At 38.9% G+C, this 18871-nt stretch overlaps 1 protein-coding gene across 4 annotated transcripts in view; it reads left to right on the top strand.

Moving 5' to 3' along the window:
* The window catches only part of mchr2a (melanin concentrating hormone receptor 2a), a 56107-nt gene that overhangs the window by 11818 nt on the left and 25418 nt on the right, over positions 1–18871 (top strand). For all 4 annotated transcript variants that reach the window (XM_043687487.1, XM_043687489.1, XM_043687488.1 and 1 more), the window contains 2 exons: positions 9244–9451; positions 12110–12319. In XM_043687487.1, the coding sequence (XP_043543422.1) occupies positions 9270–9451; positions 12110–12319 (392 nt within the window). In that variant the 5' untranslated portion in view covers positions 9244–9269. The remainder of the gene's footprint in view (positions 1–9243; positions 9452–12109; positions 12320–18871) is intronic.

The following is an 18871-nucleotide window of genomic DNA, read 5'->3' on the forward strand; positions in this document are numbered from 1 at the left end:
GCTGTTTTTTGGTATTATGGCCACCACTACTGCTTCTGGGGGGAAAGAAAATCCCACCCATTCCCCTTCCCCATCTGTATGTCCACAGCAAATGGCAGGAACCATGCAGAGCATCTCCAGACTGATAGTGCTTATCTGGGTGCATAACAACGTTTAAACATGACATAGATGTAAGGGATGTCAGTGAATTCTGGGATATCGGCTGAATAGTACATCGCTCTTAAAACGGCACATAGTAAGATGGGGTTGAAATTGAACACAATAGTCATCATAGGGATGGAATGAGATATAACAAGAAAGCAAGCTGAGCCTTGCAATGAAAATCCCAACAAAAAACAGACTTAATCAAAAAAAATTCAATCTTGGTCATGACATATCATTAAGGACCAGAACAAACACCCTCAAGACACATTATAACAAGAAAGCAAGCTGAGCCTTGCAATGAAAATCCCAACAAAAAACTTAGACTTAATCAAAAAAAATTCAATCTTGGTCATGACATATCATTAAGGACCAGAAGACCAAACCCCCTCAAGACACATTAAGAATGGAGCCTAGAACCTAATGTTTTCTTATTTAAAAGACAAGCATATGGTGTTACATTCCAGATGCAAGTTAATTGGACAAACTACTAAACTTTAGGCAAAATACACTTTATTTTTACACTACAATTAAAATACAGACAAAATAAAAATAAAATGAGAAACCCCTCATTCTTCTAATCTCCAGCAAAGACAGACTATGAGACAGAGCATCAGAAGTGGGCTATTCAGCTAATTCAATGAGATCATGGATCATCTGATTGTCTCAAATCCATTTTCATTCCTCTTCCCCATAACCCTTGCTTCCTTTACTGATCAAAAATCTGTTGATCTCAGCCTAGAATATACTTAATGAGCCAGCCTCAGTAGCCCTCTGTGGTAAAGACGTCCACAGACTCTCCCACAAGAGGAATCAATATTTCTGCATCTACCCTGTCAAGGCCTCTCGTGTATGTTTCATTCTGTTATTCTTCTACATTCCAATGAATACTGGCCTAATCTCTTTATCCTCTCCTTGTAAGGCACTCCTTCCAAACCTAAGATCAATCTAGTGAACCTTCTCTAGACTTCCTCCAATGCAGTATATCTTGCCTTTGATAAGGGGCTCAAAACTGTCCACAGTATTCTAGCTGTGGACTGACTAGTGCTTTGTATAGTTTGAGCAAAAATCTTCCTACTTTTATGATTAGATTAGATTAGATTATAGTGTGGAAACAGGCCCTTCGGCCCAACAAGTCCACACCGACCCACCGAAGCGCAACCCACCCAGACCCATTCCCCCACATTTACCCCTTCAACTAACACTACGGGCAATTTACCATGGCCAACTCACATAACCTGCACATTTTTTTGGATTGTGGGAGGAAACCGGAGCACCAGGAGGAAACCCACGCAGACACGGGGAGAATGTGCAAACTCCACACAGAGAGTCACCTGAGGCGGGAATTGAACCCGGGTCTCTGGCGCTGTGAGGCTGCAGTGCTAACCACTGTGCCACCATGCCGTCCACAAACGTGGGCTCGTCCGGGAGAGATGAGCATAGAGATCTCGGTGTCCAGGTACACAGATCCTTGAAAGTTGCCACCCAGGTTTACAGGATTATTAAGAAGGCATACAGTGTATTAGTTTTTATTAATAGAGGGATCAAGTTCCGGAACTATGAGGTTATGCTACAGCTGTACAAAACTCTGGTGCGGCCACACTTGGAGTATTGTGTACAGTTCTGGTCACTGCATTATAAGAAGGATGTGGAAGCTTTGGAAGGAGTGCTGTGGAGATTTACTAGGATGTTGCCTGGTATGGAGGGAAGGCCTTACGAGGAAAGGCTGAGGTACTTGAGGCTGTTTTCGTCAGAGAGAAGAAGGTTGAGAGGTGACCTAATAGAGACATATAAGATAATCAGAGGGTTAGATAGGGTGGACATGGAGAGCCTTTTTCCAAGTATGGTGACGGTGAGCATGAGGGGGCATAGCTTTAAATTGAGGGGTGATAGATATAGGACAGATGTCAGAGGTAGTTTCTTTACTCAGAGAGTAGTAAGGGTATGGAATGCTTTGCCTGCAACAGTAGTAGATTCGCCAACTTTAAGTACATTTAAGTCCTCATTGGACAAGCATATGGACGTACATAGAATAGTGTAGGTTACATGGGCTTCAGATTGGTATGACAGGTCGGCGCAACATCGAGGGCCGAAGGGCCTTTACTGCACTGTAAAGTTCTATGTTCTATGTGACTCTTTGTGTCATCATAATCCTTGCCTTCCCAACTTATTTGTGACTTTCATAAATTTAGCACTCATTTTCCTCTTCCAAGTCATTAACATATATTGTAAATAATTGTGGCCACAGCACTAACCCTGTGGCACATCATTAATTCTAGGTTATATCCTGAGAATGACTCCTTATCCCAAATCTGTCTGCTATTAATTAGCCAATTTCCTATCCATGCTCACATACATGGTCTTTTATTTTATAATGTAATCTAATGTGCAGTAACTTATCAAACACCTTCTGAAAATCCAAATCATTTGCATTCACTGCTTCTCCTTTATCTATTAGTAAATTTGTCATGCATGATATATTCTTGGCTATGCAACTTGTGAAATCCGTTCTCACCATTGTCCAAGAATCTGGCCTGAAGTACATGCTATGGAATGTGTAAACATGATCCTATGCTTTCTGCCAAAACCCCTGTCTTTATCCCACACTTCCCTTCTGCAGTTACTCTTTCAGGTACAAAGAACTGCCACTTACATTTCTTGGAAAAGTCCAACACCATTTCCTTCTGATTACAATGATTTTAAGAGCTCTTGCAAAAATACATAATGCAATGATATACTAACTCTCTACTGAAAAACAAGACCAAAACTCTGAGAGTCTCGTGTTGATGTCCTTCACCAGCCCCACAAGAGGATCTCTTTTGCATCGAAATGCATGTCAGTTGAGAATGGTTAATAGAAAACTTTAAAAGGTGAGGTCCAACATGGCAGTGCATGTTAAAAATCAATGTAAAACACTGTTGTCACAATCTGCCCACTCTGCATATTTGCAGCAATATGCATGAACTGGAACCCTTCCAATTGTGATGCATTGCAAGCTGCACCAGAAGCAGATCAGTCATCATTTTCAACATTTCTCAGCTTCATTGCAGAATCCAATCGTACAATTCCTATATCATTACAAATCATACATTTTGTTCTTTTTAAAGTACTTTGAAGTATTATTTACTTTTTAAACACTGTGTTAAAATTTCTGTCCACCGTTTCATGATTTTAACAATTGAGCCCTTTCAAAATGTCAAAAATGACTTGTTAACAATGCACAGTCTTTGCCTCCACTGTGCAGTTCCATAGGTCACAAGATTACTTTTTATCAAGAAACTTCTGTCAATTTATCCTAAATTTATCCTCAATTGCTTTTACATTGATAGGTCTGAAATCAGCATCTCTTGTAATCAGTATTATTACCAACTCCCTGACACCTTTGAAGACAAACATCAACTCTCAAAGAAATTAACAAAATGGCAGCTCATTACATGCCTCAGTCATTCAATACTGATTATACATCCCGTCTAATGAAAGTAAATGCAAAGGAGTTAACATTATTTTTGAATTGAGGTCATGACGTGTCATTTTTAATACAAAATTACAAAAGTGAAAGATTTTATAAAAATAATTTAAATGGAATATTATCTAATACAAAGAATGAGAATATTTACAGCACAGAAAGCAGCCCATCATATCCATTACTAATCTTGGCAAAAGCAACTCAGCTTATCCCAGCCCTTGGCTTTTTCTTCACATCCCTGGTCAGATAATTATCCAATTCCACTTTGAAAACTGCAACTGAATCTGTCCCCATTCTCTAATAAAGGTTTTCCTCATATTCTCTTTGACTCTTTTGGAATTCACCTTTAATCATTGCCCTGTAATTTCTGACTCTTCCTCCGACAGCATCGTCTTTTCTGTAAAAACCCTGTCCAGGCGCTTCATGATTTTGAAATCTAGCTTCTCAAATCTATCTGGTATCCAGAAAGCATTCTCATAAATGTTTCATATTCTCTCTGAGGCCTTCATATCCTTCCAAAAGTGTAACAATCAGCAATCAGAATCAGACACAGCACTCGACTTAAGGCCAAACCCATATTTTACATATGTTGGAATATTTTTGCATTTGTAATATTTTGCCTCTATAAAGCCCAGGATGCCATGTGCCTTATTATCTGCTTCCTCAACCTGCCCAATACAAAAATAAAGTTTATTCTGTAAGTAGGCCCAGTTGGACATGTTATAGTGGTTTAAATGATACTTGACACAGACAAAGCAAAGGCTGTTTTCCGCTAGTGCGCCTTTGGGGATACAACACAAAAGATTGACAAATTCACATACTTATTAACTTTACAGTTAAGCTTGTCACTTAGGCATACAATTTGTTGTGTGACCAGGAACAGTATAAGATAATTACAGTATTAATGTCTCATTGAAAGACTGGACCTTGGTTGGGATAAACATTTTCCATCGTAAGGCTAATCAAACTCTATCTGTGTCAATGTCCAGTGACTGTGTCCCTTGTAAACGCAATCAGGTTCCCAATATGCAACTTTTTTTTTCTGTAATATTAACAAGTTTCTACTTATACTACATTATCATTGTTATGTCTCCTTGTGTAGCTAAATGACTCATGCGTCCTCTAGATCTGAGCAATCCTTCATAAAACTCATATTTAAGTATGTTTTGTTTTAACACTTAAAGTCTAAGCTAAGTGTCACATTACACCAATCTGCAGCCTGCTGGATATCAATCTACCATCTCTATATCTACATTGTTGTTGAATTAATTCCTGCACCTATGGACATCAATTATGTCCTTTGCTCTTTGAAGCCACATTCATTGGTAATTGTTGCTCCTTGCCCCAGTTCCTGGTGGCCTATTAGGAGGTTAGATTTACAAGTTCCAATGAGCTATACCACAAACCTGCCCCCAAATCTCTTCCTATCTAAATGCAGTCCTTTAGGCAATATTTTTATCAGTGATTATCAGCATCTACACCAGTAGCAAACTTCATATTCAATAATGAGTCCAACCTGGATTACCAGCTACTCTGTGTGGTACACAATTCTAATCCAGGGATAAGACCCCAATCCCAAACCATCTGCCGCTCCTGTGTGTTTTTGAGTTTGGCTTCCACATCCTTTCCTAGTTGTTTGATGTCCTGTCGGATTGATTGAATGTGCTTCCTTTGTGTCCCAGCTTCTTTCTTCATCTTCTGTAGATGCTCTGGCAGGTTTTGGATTGGCTTCCCTTTAAAAAACAGGTATCTCAACAAGTCTTGGGTTCAATGATTGATTATACTCATCTCGTCCCTGTGCCGAGGTTAGACTTAGATATCACCAAATATCTGATTGTCAATGGTACTTGGGTGTGGAAGCAGAAACTTGAGTTGCTCACTGGGCAGTATATTACTATTCTGCTTATGAGGCACACTGGTGGTCTCATTGTATTCCTCTTCTCTACAAGTGTTGGTTCATGGTAGATGCTGGATATTTCAAGAGTGCAGCTAAGGAAGATAATAAAATCATACGTGGCTTTCAACTTATCCTTATGAACAAGTACCACCTACACCCAAGCAGTAAGCCACATGTTTGGGTACAGGAAAGTCCTTCAGCCATTTGCTATCTCCCCTAATCACTGTATTTTTGTGCATTATACCGTTGTGATGGTTAAAGTCAAATTGAGCATAAAAGTCCATTGGAACATTGCTTTGCTCAATGTAATTTATATGTGAACAATTCTTTATAGCCAATAACTAATAATTCATTAATAAATTTCAAGTAGCTGTATACAATTATTCTAGCAATTCAAATTTCTATTTACAATTGAATTGGCAACTCAGGCGACAAAATTTAGCCATGTAGCCAGCCCATATCCTCATGTGCATTTACTCGAATTAACCAGCTTCTCTCATTCAGGCTCAACAAGTTACGCAAAATGTGAACCTGCAATCAACATTCACATTAATTAGACAATTTAATGATAAATAAATTGAGTACTTCTTGATTGCAAGAGATGTTACTTGAGTTTTTATTGGATAGGCCTGTTGGGTTCACAACAAACTGACTCAATTCCTTTCACAATTATGGTTGCCAGGCAAATCAGCAAGTCTGCAGTTTCCATAGTAAAGAGAACATTGCAGATACTGGTCATCACCAATTAATCTTTATTATTCATCACATTTCCATAATCCTTGATCTGTGTCAAGTGTTACAACCGAAATTTCCTTTTCATTTCCACACGTGGCTACTCGCACTTTATTAGGGCATTACCAGCAAAGTGCTAAGCTTGGTTTTGCAAGAGGACCTATTCTTGATTCTCCTATATAGTCATAACTGGGTTAATGATCCATGAACCTTAGCTTTGACGACTCCAACTTCTTGCTGCTGTTGCTGTGAGGTTCCATATTATCTCTTTATATTATGTACAACCAGCCCTTGAGCTAACATACATTCTCACCTGCTCCAGGCAATCGTATAATCATGCACTGCTTCAAGTGTACATCCACTATTCATGTATGTGGTGGTTCCTTTTCTTTCCCTTTCAAGAATTTGCTGGAGCTAAAAATTATGTATCCTGACTTAAACTAGCTTTTAATGTTATATTCTGGAACTAGACAATTTGTTCAAAGAGCAACAATCAGTTTGTTTAAAGTGCACATTGCCTGACCACACGGTGTAATGATTTCATTTCAGCAATCTGTGGGTCTCAGGGCTCCCTGGGCTATTGCATTCCCCGAGAATAGACTACATTTAATTGGCTTCTTCTTTGACTTTGGTATGAAAGATTGGAATTTAAAAATGACTAGATCTTTATGCACAGTTGTGGAACTGTTTATAAGCTTTAAAGTAATACCAGCTATTCTTACTCAGTAACTTGAACCTTCACATTTTGATAATTTCCCTCAGCCCTGTTGCTTAATTACAGAGTGTTGGATGAATTGTCAAGTATGTCCAAACCTCTCAGTTTTTTTTTTCGCCTTCAGAATTTAAATCACCTAACAGGTTTGTCTGTAAATTCCAAATAGCAACATTGGAAATAAAAGTAAGTTTGCCTTAGTCTTTCAAGAATTGTGGCAACTATCAGAATCCTCAAATCTTAAGCTTTACACCATGTTTTTAAACAAAGAGTGAAGAACAGTATAGCAGAGGAACTGGCCTTTCAGCCCACCATGACAGCACCAACACATGATACATTTCTCAACTAAAAACCTTTTGGCTCTACACAGTCTGTGTTCCTCTATTCCCTGCTGATTCATATATCTGTCCAGACACCTCTTAAGGTTGCCTTATATCTACCACCATCATCCCCTCTGGCAGTGCATTCCAGGCACTTACCTCCTATGGTAAGTGCAAAAAACTTCCTTCTCTCATCCCCTTTAAACTTATACATTAAACCTATGTCCCAAGTAATTGACATTTCACCAATGGAATAAAGACTCCAACTATTCATTTTTGTCCATATTTCTCATAATATTGTAAACTTCTATCAGGTTGCCCCTCATCTGCTTTAAACCTATGTCCCAAGTAATTGACATTTCACCAATGGAATAAAGATCCAACTATTCATTTTTGTCCATATTTCTCATAATATTGTAAACTTCTATTAGGTTGCCCCTCATCTGCTGACATTTAACTGAAAACAAACCAAGTTTGTCCAATGTCTCCCCTTTAGCTAACAACCTCCAAACCATGAACCATCCTGGGATATCATTTCTGGACCCTCTCCAAAGCCACCACATATTTCTGGTAGTGTGGTGATCAGAACAGCACACAATATTCTAGATGTTGCCGAACTAAACTTCTATACGACTACAGCATGACTTGCCAATTTTTATATTCTATGCCCTGACTGATGAGGCAATCATGCCATATGCCTTCATGACCACCTTATCAACTTGTGTTGCTACTTTCATGGAACTGTGGACCTGTATGCCTAGATCCCTCAGTATGTTAATGCTGCCATGGGTTTTGTCACTTACTGTATACTCCCCTCCTGCATTGTACCTTCCAAAATGCATCATTTCACATTTGTCCAGATTAAACTCTATCTGCCATTTATTGGGACAACTGTCCAGCCTATCTATATCCGGTTGTATCCTCTGGCAATCCTCCTTCCTATCCACGGCTCCACCAATCCTTGTGTGGTCCACAAACTTACTGATCAGACCATCTATATTCTCCTCTAAGATACTTATATAGTTAACAAACAACAGGAGTGCCAGCAGTGATCCTTATGGAAGAACATTGGTCATAGATCTCCAGTCAGAAAAATACCTCTCCACTGCTACTTTGTGTCTTCTATGACTAAGCCAGTTCTCTATCCAATCTACCAGCTCAGCAGACCTTATGTGACTTCACCTGCTGAGTTTCTCCAGTAATTTCTGCTTTTGCTTCAGATCTTCAGCAGCCTCAGTTCTTTGTTTTATTATATTTCAATGCTGTTAACTTATGTAATTAACAGAAATAGAAAGCTTTAACATACCTATTCTAACAAAGGGGAGAAATAATGTTTAGGTTTTGTGAGCAAAAGCCCAGTCAATGATATGGGTTTAAAATGACCTTAGAAGTGTAGAGGGTGGGTAAGGAGGTGGAACGTGTGGAGAGAGACTTCAAAAGTGGGGCTTCAAAAAAAGGTAAAATGAGGTGAGCAAATAATGCACAGGTGGTGGAATAAAAGAAAGTGGTGAATTTGAGGTTTGGGGCATTTTGTTGGAGGAGAAATGGATAATTATAGCATTGATAGAAGCTAGAGAAATAGAGGGTAAGGCCATGAAGAAGTATAATTATAGAGATAACAATTTCAAATACGATGCCCCAATGGACTGAGACTCAATAAGAAGAAGCTGTTGGGTGAGCGTGAGAAAAAAATAATATCCAGCGATAATATCAGCATTGATGTGACCCTTATAAGTTACAAACCCTCTGATAGTGTCCAGGGATGTACAGGTTAGATGGATTATCCATGGGAAGCACAGGATTCAGGAATAGAGTGGGAGGATGGTACTAGGTACAAAGTTCTTCAGTGGGGTGGTGTAGACTCGATGGGCCGAATGGCCTGATTCCACACTCTAGGGAATTCTATTGATTCTATGATCCTTCCTAACTAGAATACCTACTCTTAATTATAATGCTATTTTTGTTCTCATTGCAGGAGCAAGAATCAAAACCATACAGACAATGAATGGATCTCAGACACTATGTTGGACCTGGCACAATGAATCTGATTGGATAAATGAGTCCTTCACCGCTCATTATCACATGTTTGATATGGTAGAATCAATACTCCTTCCTTCTTTCATTGGTGTTATCTGTTCCACAGGATTGGTCGGAAATATTCTCATCCTCATTACCATTACCAGGTACAGAGAAACAAAACTGAAAGATTAAGATTGCACCAGAAGTGTACAGAATTATTGAATATTAATGCTTATATTTTAGTTGAAGCAAGGTGTTATTTTGAGTCATAAGCTTTTAGAATAACACAGAATTCTATCTGGTAAACACTTGCATTCTTCTGCTGTCAAGTTGTACAAAGATAAGGAACAATTGTTGGTGCAGGCATTCCAAAGCAGGTAAATAAGTCTGACTTAAACATTCTAAATAAACCTGTATTGAAATCAAAAGTAAAATAAGACACTGAAAAATCTGTATTAATTGGCAAATGTCCCACTGATCCTTAGATATTGGTGATTTTGTGCTATAAAAGATCATTAGGCATTTATTAAAGGTGAATTGGAGAGGGAGGATGTATTCCTCAACCCTCAGACAGTCATGAGTCAGTCAGCGCCTTGCAAACTCTAATAGTTAGTTTAATAAAGTTAGAATGTGACTTCCACTCTCAGGCACAGAACATTCTGTACGCAATCTGACCAATCTGATTGGCTGGCCATATTTTAGTCTCAGCATCGCCAGAACACCATAGTGGTCAATGCTGGAACAACAAGCAGTTCCAAGAAGAACTGAACGGAAAACAGCAAATGCTGGAGATGACAGCGGGTCAGAGAACATCTCTTGCTCCAAGAAGAACTGAATATGCAGTGGAATTTTCCTGTTCTTTGAGGTGTTGGGAGAGGTGGTGAAAAGAGAAATAGGATTCAATGAAGAGTGCAGGAGGGCAGGCCAAGAGCTGCACCAGGCAAACAGAAAACTGAGATGTCAATAGCAACAAAACAGAATTATTACTGTGGTAAACAGTATAGGCATCAAGTGATAGACCAAGTAATTCCACTACTAATGGATCAGATCTAAAGTCTGCAGTCCTGCTGTATCTTGTCTTGAATGGTCATGGGTAATTAAACAACTCACTTGAGGAGGACGTTCTTCAAATATTCTTATACTCAGTCATGGGGGAGCCCAGCACATCAGCGCAAACGTTAAGGCTAATGCATTAACAACAACCTTTAACTTGAAGTGTTGAGTGAATAATTCATCTCATACTATTCCAGAGCTCTCCAGTGACATATATGCCAAAATTCAACCAACCTTTTTCATTCCACGTGTTATCAAGAAAACCTTAGAGTCACTGAATACTGAAAAGATTATGGATCCTGACAATATTCTGGCAATTGTCCTGAAGACCTGAAATCCAGAACATACCATCTGCAACACTGGCACCTACCTAACAATGTGGAAATTTGCCCCAGTATGCCCTATACATGAAAAGCAAAACAAATCCAACCCAGTCCATTGTCACCCCATCAGAATATTCTTGATCATCAGTAAAATGATGGGAGGTGCCATCAACACTGCTATCAGGCAGCACCTATTCGTGCTTTCCTGCTCAGTTTGAGTTCCACCAGGGCCACCTAGCTTCACATATTCACATGTGCAAAGTTAGTAAGGAGTTTTACCTAACAACATGAGCACTATCACACACATCCTAATCTGCATAATTGCATTAACCTGTCACTTTGTGTTCATAAATCTGCTCCCAATAGATTCACTTTCTGCCTGATCATAAGTTGTTCATGATCTTTGCACATGCACATCTTCTCCATTTTTTTCACCCTACTGTTGATGGTCAGACTTCCAGGCACCTAGCTCCTAAATTCTGGAGTTCCTTTTCTGTCTGACCTACTCCTTACCCTTCTTTATGACCAAGCTTCAAACCTGCCTTTTTGGTCGAGGTTTCAATCACCCCTGATAATAAGCCCTTCTCTGACTTGGTATCAGTTTTATCTGATTGCTCTTCACAAGAGTGACTTGGATTTTTGACAACTTCCTAGTTTAAAGACATCATGTAAAATGACTCAGCATTGTGAAGCAGCTCATAAGTGGCCTGATGCTCTTGTAACTGCCAAAGGACTATGTATTTCTTTTTACCAATTTAATAAAATTGAGGCTAGTTTGAGTTCAATCAATTATCCTACAATTGACTACACTGCCCATAGTCCAATGGAAGTTAGGGACATCGTTTTTAATTCATAAATTCCCCATCCATGTTGCACACTGGGAACATAAATCATTCAAAGCGCCCTCTGATGCATTGAGGCAAATGATGGAAAATATGAAGCCTAATGCTTTCTCACTCACTTGAATATACCTGCATGAAGTAGATAGTTGGTAGGTTTGGAGCCATAGTCGCTGGGATTCCTCATCCAACCATTATCTTTATGGTTGCAAATCCATGAACATCCAAACTTTCAATTTGCAGTTTGTTCAGGACAGATTCCTTGCTTGGAGTGTTATGTCAGAAAATTATCGCAGATATTACACTAAAATTACATGAATTAATATACTTTGATAAAAATACAGAGTCCTTAAAATAAGGTCTTATTCTTAAAAAAAATATATACCTAATAAATTACCCTTAGTAAATGTTAGAATTAACAGGACATGTGGTTATAATTGAGCAATACATATTATTGTCATCACACTGTAGTCTCCTTTACTGAACCCATTGCTTGAATAAACCCATCACTAAACAGCATGAAGTATCTCTCATGAGGCACCAAATATATTTAATTTACTGGGCAATAATATCAATTCTGACTGAATTACATTTGGATTTGTTTCAGATCAGTGCGGAAGACCATTCCAGATATTTATATTTGTAACCTAGCTGTGGCAGATTTGGTTCATATTATTGGAATGCCATTTCTGATTCATCAGTGGGCACAAGGAGGCAAGTGGGTGTTTGGCAGTACTCTCTGCACCACTATCACATCACTAGACAGTTGCAACCAGTTTTCGTGTTGTGCAATTATGACTGCTATGAGTCTGGACAGGTAAGCAAGAGAACAAATTTGTTAAGTTAACAGATCTTTAAATTAATCAAAAATAACTCTTTTTAAAAATTAATTCATGCCTGTGATGTGGACACACTTCACAATTAAGGCCAACAATTTTAGTTTTTTGCCAGTTGCCTAATTGAATACGATTCAGTGACTTGCTCAGCCATTTCAAATGACAATTGAGAGTCATGCACTTTATTGTGGGTTGGGAATTACATTTGGCCAGAACAATGAAGGAAATACTTCCTTTTCTAAAGATTATGAGTAAAACATGTGTACTTTTTAATGAGAATGCAGTTACTTAATGGCTACCATTATTTTTAATGATTTGGAGACAATCACCTGATGAAGGAACGGCACTCCGAAAGCTAGTGCTTCCAATTAAACCTGTTGGACTATAACCTGGTGTTGTGTGATTTTTAACATTATTGTTAATAGTTTTTTATTATAGATTTATTTCATTAATTTTGTTTGAATTTCTCAGCTACTGTGTTGAGATTTGAACTCACGACTCCAGTTCGATCAATACAAGCTTCAATCACATACCCACTCCTCATCTTGTACTTACCTATCCAGTTGTGAGTGTTAAAACAAGGAACTCAGTCAGGTCTCACAGCTGGGAATTTAAGAGTCAGATGTGCATCAGTCAATTCAATGAAATGTCCATATCACAAGATGCCCCACTATCTGAATATGATAGAAGATCACTCCAATATTTGAGTTATCTGTGTCAAATAATCAAGTATGACAGGAGCCCTCAAGCTATAAATATGATGACCAATCTATGTTCACAGGATATGCTTTAATCATGTCTTCATAAACCATAGAATATGTCTTTGTAAGCACACAGAATACAGTACAAGAATCATTGAGTCGATACAGAGCTTATGATTGAAAAGGTGATGGTTTAACAATGCAGTACCTGTGAGAAGATAAAAGGAAAAACACTATCATGTATCTTTAGCCCGTAGAATTTAATCAAACTCTTAAAGTACCAAAGGAAGTTCCTGCCTGGAGAATTTTGAGGTAAAAACTTAACCCTGTCAAGCTCAGAAAACTATTAGCAGATAGTTGTTGCATGCATACACCCTGCTGAATTTGACTTTCCATTGATGCCTCTGGGTCACTTTTTATACCTGTGCCAAAGATAAATTACTCCTTCCAAATTAATAAAATATTTTTCCATTTCTTCCTATTTCTTCTCTACAATTTTCCTTGGATCACTTCAATGTAATAATGGTGACCCTGTGATTACTTCATTATTTATGGCAACACAGGACAGTCGTAAAATATACTTTCTTGTTTTGTTATTAAGCCACTTCAGCGTTACAGAGTCATAGAGTCATAGAGATGTACAGCATGGAAACAGACCCTTCGGTCCAACTCATCTATGCCGACCAGATATCCCAACCCAATCTGGTCCCACCTGCCAGCTCCCGGCCCATATCCCTCCAAACCCTTCCTATTCATATACCCATCCAAATGCCTTTTAAATGTTACAATTGTACCAGCCTGCATCACTTCCTCTGACAGCTCATTCCATATTCGTACCACCCTCTTTGTGCAAAACTTGCCCCTTAGGTCTCTTTTGTATCTTTCCCCTCTCACCCTAAACCTATGCCCTCTAGTTCTGGACTCCTCGACCCCAGGGAAAAGACTTTGTCAATTTACCCTGTCTATGCCCCTCATAATTTTGTAAACCTCTGTAAGGTCACCCCTCAGTCTCCGACACTCCAGGGAAAATACCCCCAGCCTGTTCAGCCTCTCCCTATAGTTCGAATCCTCCAACCCTGGCAACATCCTTGTAAATCTTTTCTGAATCCTTTTGAGTTTCACAACATCTTTCTGAAAGGAAGGAGTCCAGAATTGCATGCAATATTCCAACAGTGGCCAAACCAATGCCCTGTACAGCCGCAACATGACCTCTCAACTCCTGTACTCAATACTCTGACCAATTAAAAAAAAGCATACCAAACACCTTCTTCACTATCCTGTTTATCTGCGATTCCACTTTCAAGGAGCTATGAACCTGCACTCTAAGGTGTCTTTGTTCAGCAACACTCCCTCGGACCTTACCATTAAGTGTATAAGTCCTGCTAAGATTTGCTTTCCCAAAGTGCAGCACCTCACATTTATCTGAATTAACCTCCACCTGCCACTTCTCAGCCCATTGGCCCATTTGGTCAAGATCCTGTTGAATCTGAGGTAATCCTCTTCGCTATCTACTACACCTCCAATTTTGGCGTCATCCGCAAACTTACTAACTGTACCCCTTTTGCTCGCATCCAAATCATTTATGTAAATGACAAAAAGTAGAGGGCCCAGCACCGATCCTTGTGTCACTCCACTGGTCCAGTCTGAAAAATAACCCTCCACTACCACCCTCTGTCTTCTACCTTTGAGTCAGTTCTGTATCCAAATGGCGAGTTCTCCCTGTATTCCGTGAGATCTAACCTTGCTAAACTAGTCTCCCATGGGGAACCTTGTCAAATGCCTTACTGAAGTCCATATAGATCACATCTACTGCTCTGCCCTCATCAATCCTCTTTGTTACTTCTTCAAAAAACTCAATCAAGTTTTGAGACATGATTTCCCACGCACAATGCCATGTTGACTATCCCTAATCAGTCCTTGCCTTTCCAAATACATGTGTATCCTGTCCCTCAGGACTTGCTGATCTTTGAGGGGCCCTATTCTCTCCCTAGTTACCCTTTTGTCCTTAATGTATTTGTAGAAACCCTTTGGATTCTCCTTAATTCTATTTGCCAAGGCTATCTTATGTCCATTTTTTGCCCTCCTGATTTCCCTCTTAAGTATACTCCTACTGTCTTATACTCTTCTGAGGATTCACTCGATCTATCCTGTCTATACCTTACATATGCTTCCTTCTTTTTCTTAACCAAATCCTCAATTTCTTTAGTCATCCAGCATTCCCTATACCTACCAGTGTTTTCTTTCACCCTGACAGGAATATGCAGGAAAATTGGAGGTGTCGTGGACAGCGAAGAAGGTTACCTCAAAGTATAATTGGATCTTGATCAGATGGACCAATAGACTGAGGAGTGACAGATGGAGTTTAATTTAGATAAATGTGAAGTGTAGCATTTTGTAAAGGCAAATCAGGACAGGACTTGTACACTTGATGGTAAGGTCCTAGGGAGTGTTGTTGAACAAAGAGACCTTGGAGCACAGGTTCATAGCTCCTTAAAAGTGGAGTCACAGGTAAATAGGATAGTGAAGAAAGGTGTCCATATAGAACATAGAACAAGGTATAGAACAATGTATGCTTGCCTTTGTTGGTCAGTGCATTGAGTATAGAATTGGGAGGTCATGTTGTAGGTATACAGGACCTTGATTAGGCTGCTGTTGGAATATTGCATGCAATTCTGGTGTCCCTGCTCTAGGAAAGATGTTGTGAAACTTGAAAGGGATCAGAAAAGATTGACAAAGATGTTGCCAAAGCTGGGGGGTTTGAATTATAGGGAGAGGCTGAATAGAACTGGGGCTATTTTCCCTGGAGTGTTGAAGGCTGAGCGGTGACCTTATAAAGGTTTTTAAATTCATGAAGGGCATGGATAAGGTAAACAGACAAGGTCTTTTTCCCCAGAGTGGGAGAAGCCAAAACTAGAGGCTTTAGGTTTAAGGTGAGAGGGAACCAAAGGGGCAACTTTTTCATACAGAGGGTGGTGCATGTATGGAATGAGCAGCCAAAGGAAGTGGTGGAGGCTGGTTCAATTCCAACATTTAAAAGGCGCCTGGATGGGTATCTGAATAGAAAGGGATCAGAGAGGTTGGGGAAATGCTGTCAATTGGAACTTGATTTATTTATTATCTGGTCAATATGGACGTGTTAGACCAACAGGTCTGTTTCCCTGCTGTACATTTCTATGACTCTATGACTCTGTAATGCGATGTTATTGTGGAGTCTGCCACGAGCGGAGCATGAAGCTTCACAATGGATTATTGAAGATTATCTAATGCATACAGGATGACCTTTTTCATTTATTCTCCTGAAGTGCTCAAATACTGATAAACTTTCCAATTTTGAACTCTTTGCACTGAGCATTGTATATCAGTCAAGAATTCAGTCAATAGAGATCAATATCTCACAGGATATTCTGCTCTTTAAAATTAAAATTAAACGGCAGAAAATCCTGCATGGCCTGCTGACCTTCATACAAGAATTCCTGGCTTGTTCTCTAAATACACAAATTTGTGGAATGGAAATAAGGATTCATAAAATCCAAGGGGTTATTTCAAAACTACCCAACCTGTGGATGTAAATAGTGAACAATTACCATCAGGACCAGATTGTGACTAGGTTCCCATCATCTGGGATAATAACCTACTCTCCTGAACAGCTCACAGAACACTCTCCTCAAAACTCGTGTCATCCATTTTTCTTTAAGCATACTCAGCCCTGATAGTAATGTTATCATCGGGAATGTGTGTGTGTGTAAGTCACTGTCAATGATTGAGCACCAGACTCACTGCATACACTTTTGACACTAGATTTATTACACTGTGCAGCCCTAAGCCCCAGAAGTTACATACGTTTACATTAAATAACATTATTCATCTGAAACTCATTCACGTTAAAGACGACAGATATCAATACTGACACTACTCTTCAACATACAAAGACACTTTATTCATGGTCTGTTAGATTCTTTCAATGATATATTCAGAGCATGAACTATTGATTTACATTTCACTAGATCAATTTACATGTCAGCTCCTTGAGAAAACGGCTTAATGGTATTGACCTAAGATGAGTGGTTCAATGAAAATAATTAATAGGGGATCAAACTGTTCTATTTCCTTAACATTTTTTTTTGTCTTTTTATGTATATAAGTATCATCAATATTGTATAAAAAGGACTGCTCTCATGCTATAATTATTGGTTGATATACTGAATTATGTATCAATTGAACTGAATATTTTGAAGGGAAATCTAAATCTTGAATTTTGATAATCATTCAAAAGCATTATTGAATGCAGTTGAAGGACAAGGGTAAATTTCAAGTGCGTTATTAGTTGAAGGGAGGAATCTCCAGACTTGCACTTCCTTACAGAAACGTGCCATCAGAAAGGTTAGGTCAAAAATTCACACAATGTGCAGAACAATGTTCATCTATTTTTCTCTTTTAGCTGTAATCTACCAACTATATTTCCTGAAATTTTGGTGAAAATCTAAGCATTTGTTTACTTTGTACCTCTTCTCCATGTAGTTTATGTATCAAAACTCAAACTGTATTTAAAAAATAACACCAGCAGAGATGCCATCTTTCAAATGAAACACTAGACTGTCTCCCTCGCTGTCCTCTCAGATGAACATTAATAATCCCTTGACAATATTTTGAAGACATTTGGCATTATGGCCAGTATCTACACATCAAACTTACAAATGATCTAATATTATTCCATTGTAGCTGTGGGAACTTGCTGTATGTGCATTGTCTACCACTTATCCATTTATTTCTGCATTTCAAAAGTACTTGTCTGCAAAGTACGACTGAACATCCTAAAGCAGTGAAGGGATGCTACATAAATCGAGTTCAAACTTGTGTGATTTTTATAATGAGTGCATAATTTAATAGATTAGTATATACAGGAAAGTTCCTTCCAATCATTTCCATCTGTTAGCAGTGCTGATTGACCACACGAGTCTTACGATGAACTTGATGAATGTATCAGATCTGGCTTGAAATTATTAATGGGAATCTCACAGCCTCAGCTGAAGTGAATTCTTTGGTTTTCTTTATTTTTGTTCATGGGTCGTGGGATGTCACTGGCAAGGCCAGCAGTTGTTGCCCGTCCCTAAATGTCTTGAACTGAGTGCCTTGCGAGACCATTTCAGAGGGTCCACATTGTTAAGGGTTTGATATTACAGATAGGCCAGACCAGATAAGAACAGCAGGTTGCTTTCACCGAGGGGAATTAGCAAAATCAAATGGGATTTTTATGACAATGATGATAGTTTCATGCCTCCCATTACTGACTAAATCTCAGTTCCAGATTTTATTAATTGAATTCAAATTCCACTAGCTAGCACGGTCGGATTTGAGCCCATGCCCTTACCGGGTTTGTATGGGTTACTAATCTAGTGGTGTTCCCACAAGGCCACCATCCGCCCTTTTACTGGTTTAGGTATAAACCTAAAAGGAAATGGGGAAACATGTTGCAATAGCAAGTTGTTATGATTTAAAATGCATTGCCTGACAGGGTGTCAATAGTAGATTCAAAACTGAACTGGATAAATGCCTGAGGTGAGGTGTCTATTTGCATATTTTGAAATTGCTCCTTAAATGGTTGCAACTGCATCACTGTTCACCTATCCCTTAACTGAATTTGCCAGTTCACTTCACTTTAGCTAGTTCTGCTTTTGTGCCCTTATAATTGTCCTTGTAATTATAAGTTTAACATGCTAATCCTTGATGTACTCTTCACTCCTTCAAAGTGAATGTAAAATTCAATTATATTGTGATTGATACTGTCTAGCAATGCCTTCACTAGGAGGTTATTAATTCGTCCCACCTCTTTGC

This window comes from Chiloscyllium plagiosum, chromosome 3 (assembly GCF_004010195.1).
Source record: "Chiloscyllium plagiosum isolate BGI_BamShark_2017 chromosome 3, ASM401019v2, whole genome shotgun sequence".
NCBI classification, from domain to species: Eukaryota; Metazoa; Chordata; class Chondrichthyes; order Orectolobiformes; family Hemiscylliidae; genus Chiloscyllium; species Chiloscyllium plagiosum.